Source organism: Fukomys damarensis, unplaced genomic scaffold, assembly GCF_012274545.1.
Source record: "Fukomys damarensis isolate Sample0158 unplaced genomic scaffold, DMR_v1.0_HiC HiC_scaffold_13, whole genome shotgun sequence".
Classification (NCBI taxonomy): Eukaryota; Metazoa; Chordata; class Mammalia; order Rodentia; family Bathyergidae; genus Fukomys; species Fukomys damarensis.
Window position 1 is genome coordinate 32,931,148 of NW_022900925.1, and position 18,761 is coordinate 32,949,908.

Below are 18,761 nucleotides of genomic sequence, written 5' to 3' on the forward strand. Positions count from 1 at the left end.
AAAAAAAAAAAAAAAAAAAAAAAAAAGACCATAAAGACTAGGCTTAGGAAGTCTCGTTTGGAAGGATTCCTTGGCAGTTGGACTTGAGACTGTGTGTATTATACTAGTAGAGAGTTTGTCTACAGTTTGCTCATGTCTCAAGACTTGGAGGAGACCAAGATTAAAGGCAGCAGACAAATCTGGTGGAAGAAATTTCAAGGTAACCCAACATTCAGCCTGTGGCGTGGGCACTGTTGGGGGCTTTTCACAAGCTTTGTACTGAAAATCAAAAGCAAACAGGACGTCTGACTTTAAAAGTTTTGAGTTTGCCCAAAAAGGAAGCTCTTGTAAAGTTGGGCCTGCGGATATGGAACAAAGGAGAGCTTGGTTGTTTAAAAGATTAGCTTTAAAACAAAGCAAAAAAATGACTTGATATCACAGGAACCAACAAAACCACACTCTTCCATAGACTTGCGGTTGCACAAGTCACTGTGCTTTGAGAAGAGAGACACTGGGCGCCCTGCTCTAGAAGGGCCACCGAGGGAATTCCCCAGGATTTAGTTCACAGTGGTGAGCCACCCAGGCAGTGAGAGGCCTGTGCAGCCCCAGCTCAAGGGGACCTGGCTACTGCTCTAGCTGGCGGCAGCCCTTGGCCTCGTCAACATGGTACTGTTTCACCGGCATGAAGAATGCAAGGGTTGTGGGGTCAGGGTGGCTTCCACCCAGATTTCAGAAGAGGACCTGGGATGCCAGGCATCATGCCCCTCAGAGGGCAGTGTGTGAAGCCAAAAGTACAGTGGAGACTCCAGGAAGTTGAAGAAGCCAGGAATGTGGACCAGCTAAGGAAAGCTCAGGGAATTGAGCAGCGATGGCCCAAGACAGAGAGAGGCCAAGGGCTACAACCAAAAGCAGTGCCGGAGGGGCAGGGCCGCCAAAGCCTTTTGGAGTTCACATGTGGTCACCACAACTTGCCCGAGGTGCTGGTCGTGGAGCTACAGGACCTGATGTTTGCCCTGCTGGGTTTTGGTCTTCCTTCGGTCCCATTCCTTTCTATTCTCCTCTTCCTCCCTTTTGGGATGGGAATTGTTACCCTGGCGCCGTTGTACTTTGGCAGTGTTTACCATTGTTTTTGTTTGCCTTAAGTCTCAGAGACTTTGGACTTGGACTTTTCAGCCGAGTTGGAACTGTTAGGACTTTGGCAATCCTTAGAGATGGATTAAATCCACGATGCATAAGGAGATATCCAGAAGTCCATTGGGGCTGGGGCAGAATCCTATAGTTTATATCTAAATGTCCCCCTAAGGTATCATGTGCTCAAAAACAGGCCTTTTACAGGAAGGTGATTGGACTAAAGGACCAGCAGCTGGCTTGCTATTAGGAGGTGGGGCCTGGAGGGGTTTATCTCCTCCCCAACTCCCAGGCCTTTGGGCCACACCGCCCTGCCCTGGAGCAGCCCACTGAAGCTTCTACAAGCTGAGCCAGAATAAATCTCTCCCAACTTGTAGGTGTATTTGTGGCTCAGCCACCAGAAAATGACTTCAGAACATTAGACCTTCAAGATAATTTGGAAGAAATTCCATACCGTGTATTTTTCCTTAATAATCATAATGTTCATAAGCATATTTAAAACTTTAAAGAAGGGAAAAAAACCTCAAGGAAAATTTCCCAACTGTATTTGACAAGATCTTTTTTTACATTAACAGTCTAATTATCAAAACCAAGATGTTTAATTATCGATCCCTTGAAAATTCAAGATTTTTCCCTTAAAGTACGCACCTAAGGGTCAGTAAACTTGCAGTGGCTGCTCCCTGTATAATAAACCATTGAGCCTGGGGATATAATGGAAAACCATGGATATAGGGTAAAGGTTGCCTCTGCATGGAGGTGTGCAGTTGGTTTTTTTTAAGACCCTAAATACCTAGCAGAGTGTTTATGAAGTATGTAGACCAGGCCTGGTGAGGAAGAATTTAAAATATCCTCCCAGTGCCCCAGGCAACAAATTCTCTCCTGAAAGGTCTCACAGCCTCTCCTCTCCTCTCCTCCTGTGCCCCCTCCGTGGCCTAGTTCCCGCCTCCCCGGAATCTTGCTTTTCCGTCTCCAGGATTCCAGCCCCAGACAGCCACACAGCCTTTCTGTCCTCAGGGTCTCCTCTAGGCTCTTGTTAGCAAGGGTCTCAGCTGCCAGCCCAGCCTGGCTTACCGTGCTGTCACCTGCCCTTGTTGGTTTCCTCCTGCCGTCCTCAATCCTTCCACAACCTCCATCTTCCTCTCGACTCACCCGCACAAGTGTCAGATCCGTTGTTGAATACTGAATGAGTAGAGAAGAGACTGCGAACCTGCGCAGGCTCACGTGCGACGCAGAGCCCAGGCGGCTTCACCTGTGAAGGCTGGCGGCTCTCGGGATCCTGTTCATGGCGCCGCACTCCCGTCCGGGTCTCAGCAGTGCAGAATGCTAGAGCTTTTTTTTTTTTTTCTGCTAGTGCCTGCAGGGTCTTCTTTATTCTTTTTGAATCTGATGGTAGCAACTTTTGATGCTTTTAAAATACATCTCATTTATAGAAATTCTGGAAATGATCGAGAACCAAGTCGGGCTGGGGATGTGCCTGAGTGGTAGAGCCCTTGCCTAGCAGGCGCAGGGTCCTGAGTTCCTCAGCACCACAGAAAAACCATATCTGCTGAGTTAATCTGGATGATCAAGCTGGGGAAGTCTACTGGGGAAAAGGGAAGTAATTCTAAAGTGACTGCCAACTATAGGCTTTTCTGCTTTCCTCTTTAGGGATCTTAGGAGCCCGGTGTGGTGCTGCTGAGGCAGGGGGGTTGAAGTGAATTCTAGGCCAGCCTGAACTACACAGAGTGAGACCCTGTCTCCAAAAAAACTGGGTGCAAAAGACAGGTCTAAAAGAAGAGTATTAAAAATAGGTTAGAGCCAGGTGTGTTAGTGTACACCTGTAATCCCAACACTTGGGAGGCTGAGGCAGGAAGATCACAGCAAGTTTGTGGCCAGCCTGAACTATACAGCACGATCCTGTCTCAAAAACAAAAAAAACAAGGAGATTTGGGATTAGATCCTGTGGATTGAACCAGCCCTCACTCATTCTAGGCAAGTGTGCTGCCACTGAGCTACAGCCCCCGTCCCTTTCTGTGTTTGAGATGGGTTCTTGCTAAACTGCCTGGCTTGGCCTTGAACTTTGGATCTCTTTGCCTCAGCCTTCTGAGTAGTTGAGATTACAGCTTGCACCTCTGGTGTCCAGCCTAAAATCCTTTTCATTGAGCAGAGAGAGGCCGTCAAAGATAAGAGTTGTGTGATGGCAGTGTGACTCCCTGCAGCATTCTCCCCGTTCTCACCAGCTGCAGTAGCTAACATGATGACTACTAGATCTGTGTCTCATCTACGAGGAATCACGTTCATATTTAGCTTTTGGTACACAGTAATACTATCACGTCTGAGGGCTACTCTTTGATTTGTCAGGAACCGGCGCTGAGGTCTTTACGGGGCGTGCTGAGCCCTGTGTCACACCTCACTGATTCTTCCCGTTTTAAGACAGAACATTCTTCACGATCCCAGAGGAGGAGGAGAGACGCGTTCGGGATGTTCGACGGCTATGATAGCTGCAGTGAGGACACGAGTAGCAGCTCCAGCTCTGAAGAGAGTGAAGAAGAAGTCGCCCCTCTACCCTCCAGCCTCCCCATCATCAAGAACAATGGGCAGGTGTACACGTACCCGGATGGCAAGTCTGGCATGGGTGAGTCTCCCGCATGGCCTAGGGATGGCTTTCCTTCATTTCTTCCATCGTTTCCCTGCCTTGGAATTTTCAAAGGCTGTCTGACAAGAGGCAGCCTGAAACTTCCCAGGTCCAGATAAGATCACTGTGTCCTAAATTTGCTTACTTCCTCCTAGTGGGAGTAAGTAGGACAAAATAAAAAGCAAAGGCCATTGAGAAACGCAAGGCAGACAAATTCAATAGGTTAAAAACTCATAGAGGGCTGGGGATTTAGCTCAGTGGCACCACGCCTGCCTTGGTGCAAGGTAAGCTCAAGGTCCCAAATTCAAACCCCAGGACTCCCCCAAAAAAGTTGAGCTGAAAGAACTCTTCAACATAGGGCTTTTTCTTCTGTGAAACATCAAAGAAGTTTCCTATTTAGTATTTCCAGGGATGCCGGGCATGGTGGCACACGCCTGTAATCTCAGCACTCAGGAGGCTGAGGCAGGAGGATCGCTGTGAGTTCGAGACCAGCCTGGGCTACATAGTGAGTTCCAGGTCAGTCCCAACTACATAGTGAGACCCTGGGTCAACCCCCACCCCCCAAAAAAGTATTTTATATATATGTATTTCCAGTGATAGGTATCTCTGGCTCAGAAATCACTTCCATTTTTTAGTATCTTTAATTACTAGAATATCCTTTATACTGAAGCAGTCAACATCCTGCTCCTCTCTCTCTCTGCCCCCCTCCCATCTGTACTGGAGATCAAGTTCAGGACTTTGTGCTTTCGAGGCAGGTGTGGCACCGCTGAGTTAAATCCCCAGCCTTCTTCTTCTCTAACTTTTGGGATGGGATTAGTGTCAGGTGCAACTATGAAAGAAAGTATCTTGTGTTTTCTGTAGTGCTGAGGCTCAGAGCTCATGCAGGTTAGGCAGATTCTCTACCCTTTAGCTCCATCCCAGGTCTTACTTTATTTTGAGACAGGGCCTTGCTAAGTTGTCCATCCTGGTGTTGAATTTTTGACCCTCCTGCCCCAGCCTCCTGAACAACTGAAATGACAGATGCCCACCACCATACCCCAGCTTGACTTTTGGTCTTAGTGTTGCTTTGAGGAGAGAGGGGCCCTAGCGGTGGAACAGCTTTTTTTTTTTTTTTTGATGGTACCGGAGGTGGAACTCGGGCCATTGAGCTTCTGAGGCAGGCCCCAGAACCACTGAGCTAAATCCTGGGCCCAAAGCAGCTTTTTTTGACATACATATTTCCAGTACTTAGTGTTGTTTATAAAGCTGTCCTGGGAACGACAGGTTTCACTGGTAGAGCACTTGCCTCATGTGTGTGGGCCCAGAGCTTGATCCCAGGCTCTACAAAAGTAGATAGACCCAATCTGAACACACTGTTTTATTATCTATCTGTTTATTATCTATCAAGATGACCTTTTTTTTTTCTTTTTCACTTTTTGAGACAAGGTCTCACTATGTCATTCAGACTACCTTGAATTTACAGTGATCCTCCTGCCTCAGCCTTCTGAGTGCTGGGACCACAGGCAGATGCCACCACACCCAGCTGATAATTTTCTTTTTGAGTAAAGCTATAGAGAATAATTCTTTTGAGGGGGGCCGGTACTGGGGATTGAACTCAGGACCCTGTGCTTGCCAGGCAGGTGTGGCACCACCAAGCTACATAGATCCAATAGAAACTAATTCTAATCTTGGAACTGTGACCGCTTTCCACCCTCATCGGGGGTGGTGCATGGAGTATCCATAGTGTCAGGGATTTATAGTTCATTAGTGTGCCGGCCGGTCTCTTCTGGGAATACTTCTGTTCTCTTGTAGTAGGGTGACAGCTCCCCTGACTGCTTGCTCTGTCCTGGTTCTACCACAGAAAGCCCCATACCAAGAATATCGTAGGCACACAGCTGTCAGCCTGTGTGTGAGGGCCGAAGACAGTTCAGTCTTTGCTGCCTTTATTCAGGCCACCAAAATTATGTTAGCTTTGAGAGTAATGCTGAATTTCAAGTAACTGATTGTTTTAAAAGTTTGTTAAAGAGAAGCTAAACCAGTGTATTCCAGTCCTGTACTTTTGCAGTTGGTTTCTTAAACCCAAACATAAGAGGATTTTAAATCTTTCCTTGAAACCCTTTTTCTTCCTAACTCTTGGTCGAGTTTTCATTGTGAATCTGCCGTCTGATGTCTCTGCTGTCATCGAGCCTTCCAGTTGTGTCTGTCCTGTCCCTGCATGTTCTTGCCACAGTTGAGCAATCATTTGGCAACCTAATGAGAAGAGGAAAGAGATGCTATTGATGCTTGTGTGTGCCGGACATTCAGAGGTGAATAGCACAGAGGAAGTCCCTGGATGCACCCGGCAGCCTTGTTCAGAGGACTCTAGTTTGACACGGATTCCTGATAAGATTCCTGTCCCTTTGGGTTCATAGCATCTATAGCCACATAATTGTGACCTTTTTTTTTTTTTTTTTTTTTTAACATCTTCAAGGATAAGGTCCTGGTTCGTTAGTTTGTTGTTTTTGTTTTTTGAGACAGTGTCTCACTATGTAGTGAGACTGACGTGGAACTCACTGTGTAGCCCAGGCTGGTCTCGAACTCACAGGGATCCTCCTGCCTCAGCCTCCCGAGTGCTGGGATTACAGGTGTGCACCACTACACCTGGCTGATAAGATCCTGTTTTTAGGTCAGAGAAATGGAAAAAGTATTTTTTCCTCTTTTTTTTTTTTTTGGTATTGGGGATCGAATTCGGGTCCTTGTGCTTGAAAAGGCAGGCATGAGCTAAATCCCTGGCCCCCTCCCCTGGATTTCTAAGTGCTGATTATACTGCAGGTCCCTCCCATTTTACTGTTTGGGAGGAGGCCTCGGCCCAATTGTTTCTCTGGGGTCTGAATTTCTACTTACCTTTCCTGAGCGTCGGTCCTTGGGAACCAAAGTCTGTCCATCTCAGCCCCTCAGGTTATCCATTATGGCGTAGTTGTTCACTGGTTAACAGCAGAGCACTTACCTCGGACTGGAATCTAGCCTGTCCTTCAGGTCTCCTGAACAGGATTTGAAAGAATCCTCATCTCGCCCTTAGAATTTTTCCGAAGGTCGCCTTTTTTTTTTTTTTTTTTTTTTAATTTCAGTCACCGGGAATTTAGCTCGGTGGCACCATGCTTGCCTGGCCAGCACAAGGTCCTGAGTTTGATCTCTGGTACACGCCCCCCCAAAAAAAACCTATATTAAAAAAAGTTTCAATCTGTGCGGTGTTTTACAGGCTTTCACCACAGTTTGTATTAATCTTCAGTAGTGTTTCACTTCTCATCTTGTTTATCATCACTTGAGAATCGGTAATTTGTGATGTGTGTGAAGATGTCTCACGCGTGTAAGCACTGAGCGAGTTCGCTGGATCTGACTGACACCCATCTGTGTGCCCCTGACCCAGGCCATGTCACCAGGGCATAACACTGGCCTTCTAACTTTGTGTAGGCTTCTGTGTCATTCGTGTAAGAGCTGGAAGAAATTTTCAAGGCAGGTTTTTAAATAAAAACCTGTAGAGACTTGAACAAGTTATTAAAATGTTAGATAAAATTTGGTTTTATTGTATGACCAAAATTCCAAAATGTCTTTATTTTGTCAATTAGCCACCTGCGAAATGTGTGGGATGGTTGGCGTGCGAGATGCCTTTTACTCTAAGACAAAACGTTTCTGCAGTGTTTCGTGCTCACGAAGTTACTCGTCTAACTCCAAGAAGGCAAGCATTTTGGCCAGACTTCAGGTAACGGTACAGAAACCTTCTTTTTGTTTATATCTGTCATTTCGAGGCTGTCACCATTTATCTGTCATCTGATTGTGATTCGCTGCACTCCACCCCTGCCCAACTGTCCCATTATCTTTTTGTGTCACACATTTTTAGGAAGTGTGTGAGGTCCAAAGTTTTACAAAACTGAGTAACTCTTTTAGATGGACAAAGTGTGCTATCCAAAGTAAACTATATGAATGTTGTAAGTGAAATAAAAATGCTACCTTTTCCAAATAAGTAGAAATAAATTTTTTTTCCTTTGAGTTAGTATCAAGGTAGAATCTTTCAGCATTTGAGGGGAAATGATTTCTCCGTGGTTTTACTTTCCCATTACCTTTACTTGGTGCTTTTTCTTTTTTTCTTTGTGGTGGTACTGGTGCTGGGAACTGACCCAGGGCCTTGCATGTGCTAGGTTTGCACAGCTTTGTACTTTGGAGTATGATGCACTTGGTACCTTGACCTTGACTAAATGTCCTTGGTTAGTCCAGGTAACCTTTTTGAGAACATTCATGGAATAAGAAGAAAATCACTTTTTTTTTCTTCTTTTTGAGACAGGGTCTCAATGTATAGTTTAGGCTGGTCTCAGATTCACTGTGTAGCCTGGGCTGACCTCAAACTCAGGTTATCCTCCTGCCTCAGCCTCCCCAGTACTGGGATTATAGGCATGCACCACCATGCCTGGCTGAAAATCACCTTTTTTTTTACAATTACATCAGTGGCTAGAAAATGATTGGAGTCTTGACTGTTCGACTAAGTTATTATTGTATCATATAAACAACTTTTTAAAGGCATTATATAACTGGATTTTGTAACCTGTCTTATTGGATGGTCACGTTTTTCTTTTTTAACTTGTTGTGATCGTCTCCTAGCACTGAAAGGGTTGTTTGAATCCCCCACATGAAGGAAATACATCACTTAGATGTATTTCTATATTTCAGATAGACAGTACCTAAAGATCCTGAGCAGTGGTCTGTACCCAAACGGATGGCAGTTTGTCACACTGAGTTTGGCCATGATCATTTTGTCATTGATCTTTTGCGTTAGCACTTAAGGTATAAACCTCAGTCACTTGCTCTTTGAACATTAAATTATCTTCTCTTACCATATAAATAGCAATGCTTGGCAACCTGCATGAGTGAATAACCACTGGTTCTATCCACTGTAAGAAGAAATCGAGTATCCACCGAGCCTATATTTTAACATTTTATGGGATAATTTTTATTAACATATTAATTTGCATATTGCTGTTTTAGTCTATCCCAGCTCTGCTACCCGTATTAGAGATCTGTGTTGTAGCAGAACGCCAGAAAAATTTTCTCACGTTAAAATTCCTTGTATGTTTCTTCTGCTTCAATAATTTTCTAAACCCTCAATGTTTACTTAAGCAGAATGAGTAGTATGCAGTCATGTTAAAATGCTGTGATGGGGGATGAAAAAGAATCCTATTTACTTAACTCTTCTTGTTGCAGGGTAAGCCTCCAACAAAGAAAGCGAAAGTTCTTCAGAAACAACCTTTAGTTGCTAAACTAGCCGCTTACGCTCAGTATCAAGCTACCTTGCAAAATCAAGCAAAGACGAAAGCAGGTAATACTGGTGAATGGAATAGAAGTGAAACACTTAATATTGATTCATCTAGTTTTAAGTAAAGACATTTGGCTGTTTCTGTGCCCCTTTAGCACATGATAGGCTTCCTGGTGGTGCTCAGTGAATTAATCCAGAGGCAAGAGGGCTACTGCGTAGTAATTTTTTCAATTGAATCATTTTTTCAACTTAATTTTTAAAATATATTGGTTCTCTGTGCAGTGCAGTGCAGGGAGCATTGTGGGCAAAGAAATAGGACATTTAGCAGACTTTCAAGGGATTGGGGGGAAGAAAAAGGGATTGTTTCTAATAGAAGATTCATTTACATCCTTTTTTTCCCCTAGTACTGGAGATTGAACCAGGGACATTCTATTCCTGAGCTACATCTCCAGCTTTTGTTTATCTGTTTCTTTTATTTTCCATTTTTGTTTTTTTCCCTGAAATGGTCTCACTGTGTAGTGCAGGTTGACCTTGAACTTACTATGTAGCCTAGGCTAGGCTCAAACTTGCAGTGATCCTCCTGCCTCAGTCTCCCCAGTTCTGGGGTTCCAGGTATGCGCCAACGTGCCCAGCATGTTTGTCTGTTTCGATCCATGGTCTCCCTAGCCTCAGACTTGGGACCTTCTGCATCAGCTTCCTGTGTGGCAATGTGACATCCACTTAAAAATTTCTTTGTTTTTGTTTTTTGTTTTTTATTTTTTGGAGGTTTTGTTTTGTCTTGTTTTTAGCTAGAAGTGTTCTAACAGAAGAATGAAGGCAAGGAAATAAATAAAATGTAAGGCACTGATACAGGAGGATTGTTTGAGCCCAGGAGTTTGATTTTTTTTCTTGTTGTTTTTTGAGACAGGGTCTTACTATGTAGTTGAGACTGACCTGGAACTCACTATGTAGCTCAGGCTGGTCTCGAACTCACAGCCATCCTCCTGCCTCAGCCTCCCTAGTGCTGGGATTACCGGTGTGTGCCCCCACGCCCAGCTCAAGCCCAGGAGTTTGAGACCAGCCTCACAGGCACAAAGTCTTGAGTTCAATCCCCAGTACCAAAAAAACAAAACAAAACAAAAAAAAACTGTAGTAAGGACACATTAGGTAGGTAACGGCTGAGGGGCACAGGAAGAGCCGAGTGTGTTTTAATACACAAAACAGCCCTGTCGTTGTGAGTTGCCCTGGCCGCATCTCTGAGAGGCTTCCTGCTGACTGGAGAGCCTGCACCTCACCTCCCAGTGTATTGTGTTTCATATCGAAGGCTTCAGAGACTGCAGTTTGCAGATACAGCTTGAGCAGCCCCAGTCAGAAAATGTAAAATCTGAAACACTCTTGATACTTGTGGAGCAACAGTAAGCTCTAAGCAGTGTTTCCAAATCCAACCTGGTGTGGTGGTATCCACCTGCACATCCCTGAAGAAAGGAAAAATTCTGAAACCTGAAACACTTCTGGTTGACCTGTATGGTATCAGCTAAAAGCTCCAGTTATTTAGTGAAATTCTTTAGTCTTTACAGGTTAAAAAAAAAAAAAAACTTTAAAAACAGATAAATGAATGCTATTTCCTTTATATTTTAATAATAGCAGGCTTCTTCAAAAAACGTTTGAAAATTATATCTAAGTTTATTTTGTTTCAGCAGTCTCCATGGAGGGGTTCAGCTGGGGCAACTACATAAATAGCAATAGCTTTCTAGCAGCTCCGGTTACCTGTTTTAAACACGTGAGTATGGATTCCTTACCTTATTTTGAAATGTTCAGTCATTGTTTAAACCTAAAGGTACCATGACACCTAAGTATCTTACCCTTCAAATGAAAATGCTTCTTTCATTATACCTACAAAGAGGTAAAAAAATCACTTCTGTAAGTTTTACGAGGACAGTCTTCCTGTAAAGGGGTCATGATGTGCAGGCTGGGGAGTAGTAGCTCAGGGGTAGAGCACCGCATGTATGAGATCTTGGGCTCAGTCCTAGCACTGAAACGGTAGGGGGAGCTGCTATTTGAAATTATTTTCAAACAGGGAAAAGTGACAGTCTCGTCCTCGTCATATTCAGCTGAAGCATAGGAAATCAGTGGGTTCTGTGTGCATCCAAAACGGTCGCGTGTACACAGTTGCACCTGGCTCGGCCCTGTGGTAGAAACCACCTGCTGTGTATGTTCCCTGAATCTTTGTGATTTGACCAGGTGATTCAGAAAAGGCAGGGTTTTTAAAGTTGGGTTTTGTCTGCAAGTATATAAAATCTCAAAAACAAGAAAACTATCAGTAATGTAGCCTTGCGAGGCAAATAACAACCCTTCGGAATGTGTTCTTCTCGGAGGCTCTGGAGCAGCTGAGAATTATGTCAGTGTACCCAGTGACAAGTTCTTTCCTTTTGGTTATCTGTAATTAATTCTGCTCAATATGTTTGTCTCGATTAGAAGTTTAACTTATATTTTAAGGTTTTTCTCTGCTATTTTCCATGGGTAAAAAGATGAGAATTTAGCAAATGATGAAATTTTGTTTATCCGTAGCATCTTGTTGATTTAGGACTTAACCTTCCATAAGATCGAGTGAACAAGGCACCGTGGTCTCCTGCTGTGGAAATCCTGATGGAATTTACAGACGCTCAGAGCCAGGAAAGGGTCTTGGTCAATATCGTGTCGGCTCATTCAGTGGTAGAAACATAAATTCAAGCCTAGCTCATATGTACATGGTGGCTTTTTTCTAGAAAGTACAAACAAATATTAAACCCTGGCATGGTGACTGTATAAAACAATTTTAAGCAGACTCTTAAGATTTATCTCAATGTGAAGTAGGTGATTTATGTTGCTTTAGTGTTGATAACGATGTCACATTTATGAAATACATTGCTCACATGTCACCAGCAGCTTTCTCGCCCCCACCCTGCCCTTCAGTACTGGGGATCGAACTCAGGACCTTGCACTTGCAAGGCAGGCACAGTGTCACTGAGCTAACTCCCCGACCCAACCAGCAGCTTTAAAGACAACTTCAAAGCAAATCTCCTTTTGGGGGCTGGGTAGTGGTAGAGCACACCTGTAATCCCAGCACTCAGGAGACTGAGGCAGAAGCATTGCCACAAGTTTTGAGGCCAGCCTGGACTACATAGCGAGAACCTGTCTCAAAAAACAACAAAAAAAAAAAAAAAAAAAAAAAAAAAAAAAAAAAAACACTTTTTTTTAATATTGCTTTGAGGAACTAAGAATCTGAGAATTAGAATAAATTCTCAGTGTAAGAACTATCTCAGATTCCTGGAACATTTGTCTGTTGTCTCTTTTCATGGCCTTCATCTCTCTTTAGATCATCTTTTTATGCTTTAATGCCATGAACCAGGTCAGGCCATGTCTAATTATAAGTAGTCATGATATTTCTTAAATAGCATTTCAGAGTCCCGGAAGCATATCTTTTTTCCTGTCCATGCCTTTGAGCATTAAACTATATTAAAGTTCTGTAATGGAGAGATTTTTAAAACCTGTTAAAATAAGGTTAATTTTTTTTCCGTGTTGCTTTTTAAGATTAGAATGTGCTATGGCAGAGCAGGGCATTCCACCCCCGGAAACAGGAAGGCTTGGTTGTGGAGCTGTGTCCTGGCAGGAGACTGGGCTCCCCAGGTGTGTGCTGGAGCAGGAAGGGAGAGCGCACTCAGCTCTGTCCGTTACTAGTTTCACAGTTAGCAAAGCAGATTCCACTGGCAAAGGACTGCAAGGATAAATACTAAACAGAGTTACGGGTATTTTTCAGAGGGGAATGAGGGTGTGGGGTTGGAGGTGGCAACCATAGAAACACATAGTGTTTTGCTTTTTTACAAACAAGATTCATGAAGTTTGTAATTAAAAATTGTTTCAAATTTTAAAAATCTGAGTTCCCTGTTGTCTAGAAGAGAGCAGCTGACCTTACAGGGATGGCATGCTGCTGCCCTTCTCAAAAGCCAGGCACCTGCCTGGCAGTGCATGGGCCTTGTGAATTCCTGTTCCCCCACCTTTCTTTACCGCCTTGTTATCAAATAGGAAAAAGCATGTATTTGTAACTCCGCAGTAGATCTTAGTACAGAGTTTATTCTGTTCGCTTCTCTTCATTGAAGCCACGCAGACCTTGTGCTAAGTCAGTGTTGACCTCCAGAGCCAACTCTTCCACATTGCCCATCAGTGGTGCTGGCTCAGGAAACCTGGACTCTGTGCCCGCCTTGTCACCTGCCTGAGCCCAGGTTAGAGCCCTGCCCTGCTCTTAGGAGATTCTTTATAAACGTGATTTTCTTTAAAAATGCCAGGTGTGGTGGCACACACCTGTAATCAATCCCAGCACTCCGGAGGATGAGGCAGGAGGATCACCATGAGTTCAAGGCCACCCTGGGCTACATAGTGAGTTCGAGGCCAGTCTGAACCACATAGTGAGACCCTGTCTAAAAACGAATGTAAAAAATCATTCAGTAACTAAAAATAAAAATAAAAACAAATGTAACATAGAAGCAGAGCTGTCTGAAACGGAAATTGATGTTGAGAGTAGAACCACCTGCCTGATTCTTAAGCCAGCCTCTCCTAGAGTAGGGTCCCAGATAAATAGTTTCTCTTTTTCAACACCTGGATGTTATTGCAATTAGTACTAAGAATATACAATTTCAAGCGTAGAACTCTACTGTCGCATGTGTTTAAACTTCTGGGGACTCTGTACAGTTGATCATAAGACTCATCTCAGATAATTGCTGTAACTGCATACTGTGGTTACCAAGTACAGCAGTGTTTTTTAATAATCAACAATGGAAATCAAATTCCCATTGCTGCTTAATGTGTCACTTTGAAGTCTGTGTATTAGGAAGGACTTCCATATACAGTAATACCTCAATTCAGAATAATTCCGTTCTCTAACAATTGGGTTTGCAAACAGAAGCATTTGGCAAACTTGCTTTCATTCTAAAACTATGCATCCAGTAACAGACACGACCACAGCCATCTTCTCCAAAATTGTGGAATGAATTAAGTGTGTGAACCAAAGTACAACTGTATCGATCATTCATATTTATCTAGGGAGTAGTTTTTCAGTCCTTTTATTTAAGCCTCAGAATTCCCTTTCCCCCATAAAATCTGACTTAGCCCTCAGAACATCACCAGGGTAAAAGTCAGGAGGAAACGCAGCCATTGGCCTGGCGCCTTGTCCCTGAGCCTGGCCACCCTGTGGGAAACCACTGAAGTCAGTAATGCCACGTCTAATTAATTCTGGATTATGTGGTTACAGAGCTGAGAGGCGTCTGTAAGATCGTCTACTTTACCTAGTCTGTCTCTCTTAAATAAAGAAATTTTTTGAATAGCAGGTTCATAATCTTTAACTTTGGGCTTTAACTTGCTTTTAAGTGTTTTTTTCCAAATTAAGCTAAAAAGTCTCTAATTACAGTATCCACATCCATAAACTATGGAGGGAAATCTCCAAAACAGTAGTACCGTGTAGTCTGCCATTTAGGGGCACCTTGAAATTCAGATGATCAGATTATTATTTTATTAGTTTATTACAAAGGAACTTCCACCTGATTTGTGTGTATTAAGAACATTAAAACTAGAACATCTTAATTTTTTTTTAACTTTTTAAAGACTGTAGTTTTTAAATTGGAGCATTCCTCCCTCCCATTGTTCACCTTATAAAAGTAAGTAAAAATATTTCTTTCCTAGGTAGTTTGCATGGGCCAGACTGTGTTAGCATCAAGTGTGTACATGAAGCTGTCCTATCACAAAGCTAAAAGTACATTCCTCTGGTTACCTATTTACAAAGCTAGGATTTCTTCTCTTTTGGTACCTCAACGTTCATGGTTTATTGGTGCTGTCATTGCTAACCAAAATGGCAGTCGTTTTGTGCTTTCCTTTGAAAGTAGTTGTGGTTTTGTGTAAGAGAAAGCCCTGTGTCCACGTGGATACTCTGACTTTCCAGCTTGGTCGCACTTTTCCAGGTTGTTCCCGCACGTACACTGCCATCACTTACATACTGCATTCTCATTTTCTCTTTTGCACAGAACCTAAATGAAGGAGTAAGGTTATCATATTTATACCATGTCATAAATAAAATTTTAGGTTTAAGGACAGAAAAATAGAAGCTCCTTTGTTTGTATGCACGCATAGCTTTAGAGTAACCTTCATGCGGAACATGGTGGTACAGACCTGGAACCCAGCACTAGGGGGTGAGGCGAGTTCGAGGCCAGCCTGTGCTGCATAGCAAGGTGAGGGCCAGTCGGGACTCTGTTTGGAAATTCATATTTTTTAAAAGCATATATATGGATTTTTAAACGTTTTTGTCCCTTTTCTCGGCTATATTTTAGTAAAATTACTTTCTGAATTTGTTTTGTTCTGTTTTGTTTCCTAAACTTGCACAACAAGAGTCTATTGACAGATGAAAATTAAAACAACGTGTACCTCTTACAACTAAAGATAGAATAGAATATTCAGTGTCATCCTAGATCCCATTACTTCTTTCTCATCTCCATTCAGAAGTTGGATTTGCTTCTGGCACCTGCCAGGGCTCCATCCGAAGTTACCGATTGTGCCATAAAGCCATTCTGTGGCAGAGGTTTGGGCCTGCGTGGGATAGAAATCACATTTTAAAGAAAGCCTAATAAGATTTTTTTTTAATTTGGCAAGAAGAAAGCCTGCCTAAATGTGAATTATCTGTAATTTTGGTCTATTTACCTAAAGTGGTTTTTGTTTGTTTGTTTGTTTTGCTTTTGGGATCTCCTAATGCATAAACAATACCAGTTTAATGCAGTTTTTCTTAATTATGGATTATTTTAAGCCTTCACATTAGTGGTCTCTGCTTCCTGTTTAATGTATGCCTGTCATTTCTTCATCCTTAATCTTCCACCCTGAACATTCGGTTTTCCTTCTGTACTCCCTTGCACCGCCCATCTCCACATCACCACCCTAAAATAAAAGCTCTCGTGTCGGATCAGAAGGTGAGAGTGGACTTTCTGGAGAAGGTGGGAACAATTTCTTTCTTCATGCTTCTGTTTGGGGCCAAATGCAGTAAAATAGTATGTAGGAATTCTAATTTTTTTTTTTTTTTTTGTGGGCCAAATACTAATTCTTTGTTCTCTGCTAGATGTACTTCAGTAACAACACGTCTGTTCATTTTAAGTTATTTTAAAGGTGGCTTTCGTATTTGCCGTACTGTGGGAGTGGATTCCTTCTTGATGACCTGTTGTGCAACTTCGGGTCTGACCTCTTGTAGTCTGTCAACATGAAAGATTGTGGCTACCACAAGGTCTAGGCCGGCAGCTCTGTGGAGGGAAATCTTCGCTTCTGCCCTAAAGATCACATGCCCTCTGAGAGCCTCACCACTGTACTGGCCTCAGGGCTGTTGGACCATCTGGGGGTGTCCTGAAGTGCAGAAGGATAAGACTTCCTGCCCTGTTCTTTGCTGAGACGGGCAGTGGAGATTGTCATACTCTGTGTTGGGGACCCCGCAGCATTTGGATTTGGCTGTGTCCTGCAGGACCTGATGACAGCTTACCTTGCAGGGAAGGAGCGTCGCTCCCAGATAGCTCTCACGAGAGGCCCCGGAGCAGGAAGTGGTGGAGCAGATCTTCCTTGTTTGGGAGGAGCCTGAGGTGGACCTCGCGTCCTGAGTCTGGAAGGTAAATTTGTTGTTACCTGTAAATGCTGGTTCTGCTAGTTCATGCTGTGCCAATCCAGACTTGCAGAGGTGTCCCTCCTGCCAGCACGAGAAGACAGATGACTTGGATGAAGATGGCTGTCAAGCCCTGGGTCATTTAGTCTTCCACACTTACGAGTTTTCGTTTGAAACAAAAGGGCAGATATACCTGTGACATCACCGTATTTCAACACGTTGAGCACGAACTACGCTATGACTGTGGTGCTCTTTCTTGTTGATGTTTGTGTTTCTTCATTTTTTTTTGTAGCATGAACCATATGGATTGGTTTAAGAGGGCCTAGCAGAACCACAACCTTACAGGCAAGAACAAATGTCACTTTCTGCTACTTTCTCCTATACCAATCCAGACTGTAGGGACCAAAGCATAAGCTCTCCCACCCACTGGACTGAACATGACCTTTATTTTTTGAGTATATTGACACTTTGCTTTCTTCAGTAAAATGTGGCTAAAAGTTATTTTCCCCAAACAAACGCTATGGCTTTTAAATAAATAAATGAATAGTTAATGCAGCAGATTGTCATACCTAGCTCAAGAGGGCATCCTGTCTACCATATTCGCATAGCCATGTGCCAACCTAACCTGCAGCTGATCAGTTTTTGGATGAAAAAGAAACCCAGTTCCCATATCTGGCAGTCAGGCAACGAGGAGTGAATACCCTGCCTCAATTTGATGCATGCATCGAAGTGCATCTGTGCTCCAACTGCTTCCCCTCACAGAAGCAAAGAGTCTTGGTGTTAACATGTGGTAGTTTAGTCTGTGTCCCCTGTCTTCCTTCCGGCCTTTCCTTTTCTCATCATATCTGCTGGCAATAGGGATGGCCCTATGGTCTAGAATGATGTAGGGAGAGAGAGCGGAACCTGAAGGGTCCAACATTTTCATTTTAAAAGAAAAGTAATCACTGTAATCCCAGCACTCTGGAGGCTGAGGCAGGAGGATAGCTGTGAGTTCGAGACCAGCCTGAGCTACATGGTGAGTTCCAGGTCAGTCTCAACTACATGGTGAGACCCTGTCTCAAAAAACAAAAAAACAAACAAACAAAAGAAAAGTAATCACAATGAATTTTTTTCTCCCAGCTGAAGGCGCTAGCACGGGTTCCTTCCCAGAATCTCAAATAGCTGGGCCAGGGCGTGTCTCCAAGTACCTGAGGTGTGTGGACTTCTCTCCACCCACAGCAGCAGTCATTAATTGACTGTCTCTGGTTTTTAGGCTTGTCCTAGTTCAGTGTTATTTGATAGTCTCTTCCTTCCCTTCAGAAATTAATAAACCATTGAGAGGAGAAGTGGCTAATCCTCCTGTGGGTCAGCATCTGTGAAGTCTGAGGGGCCTTCAGTGGGAAACCCAGAGTCCAAATTGATTAGTTCTTTGTTTGCTTGTCTTGGGGCTTTGAGGCTGTTTTACTTTTTTCCAATTTGTTCATATTATCAGGTCTTTTGCAACCTCGCTTAATCCTTTTAATGTCCCAGATTCTAATTTATTTTTAAGAAGAGCTAATTATTCAGGCCAATAAAACTGTTATAGGATTTATATAAGTTTTTGAGTCCATTCATTTGATTTCATTTACCATTGTATAAACTCTTATGACTTGGCTTGCAGTTTAAGGACTAAAATGTGATAGAAATGGCAGTTTGGAAATGTGTGTTATGTTTTGGGAAAACCCTTCACAGTGCTCATCTCGTTGGTTTCTGAGTCTCATCTTACTCATTTGTTGTAGAAGCTTGTGATTACCAGTTCTAATATTGTAAGTTTTCTCCTTAGAAGGATTCTTTCACAGGAAAATTTTTTAATGATTAATTATCTAACAATTTACTATAGTGCTCATCTCCGAAAGACTGTTCAATTATTCAGTGCTTTTCCCTCATGTCTGTCCTAATAAACTATATTCTAAGACTTTCACTTACCCTGAAAACATGGATGGCCAGGCCATGGTAGCTCAGTGGCACAGCGCCTGCCTGGCAAGCATGAGTGAGGTCCTAAGTTCGATCCCAGTACCAAAATAAAAGCATATGGACGGCCAGGTTTTTTTTCTCCTGTTCATATTGTTGGAAACTACTCTGCTGATAGGAATTATTTTTCTTTCTGCTCTTTGGGCAGATCT

At 43.2% G+C, this 18,761-nt stretch overlaps 1 protein-coding gene across 16 annotated transcripts in view; it reads left to right on the forward strand.

Annotated features, from left to right (window-relative positions):
• Window positions 1–18,761, forward strand: part of Mbtd1 (mbt domain containing 1) — a 61,081-nt gene that overhangs the window by 18,053 nt on the left and 24,267 nt on the right. For 6 of the 16 annotated variants that reach the window (XM_010620188.3, XM_033762978.1, XM_010620183.3 and 3 more), the window contains 4 exons: window positions 3,524–3,721; window positions 7,306–7,445; window positions 8,933–9,047; window positions 10,661–10,743. In XM_010620188.3, the coding sequence (XP_010618490.2) occupies window positions 3,568–3,721; window positions 7,306–7,445; window positions 8,933–9,047; window positions 10,661–10,743 (492 nt within the window). In that variant the 5' untranslated portion in view covers window positions 3,524–3,567. Of the gene's footprint in view, window positions 1–3,519; window positions 3,722–7,305; window positions 7,446–8,932; window positions 9,048–10,660; window positions 10,744–18,761 lie in introns of all 16 variants that reach the window. The other 10 variants (XM_010620185.3, XM_010620187.3, XM_010620192.3 and 7 more) reach the window with 4 other exon arrangements.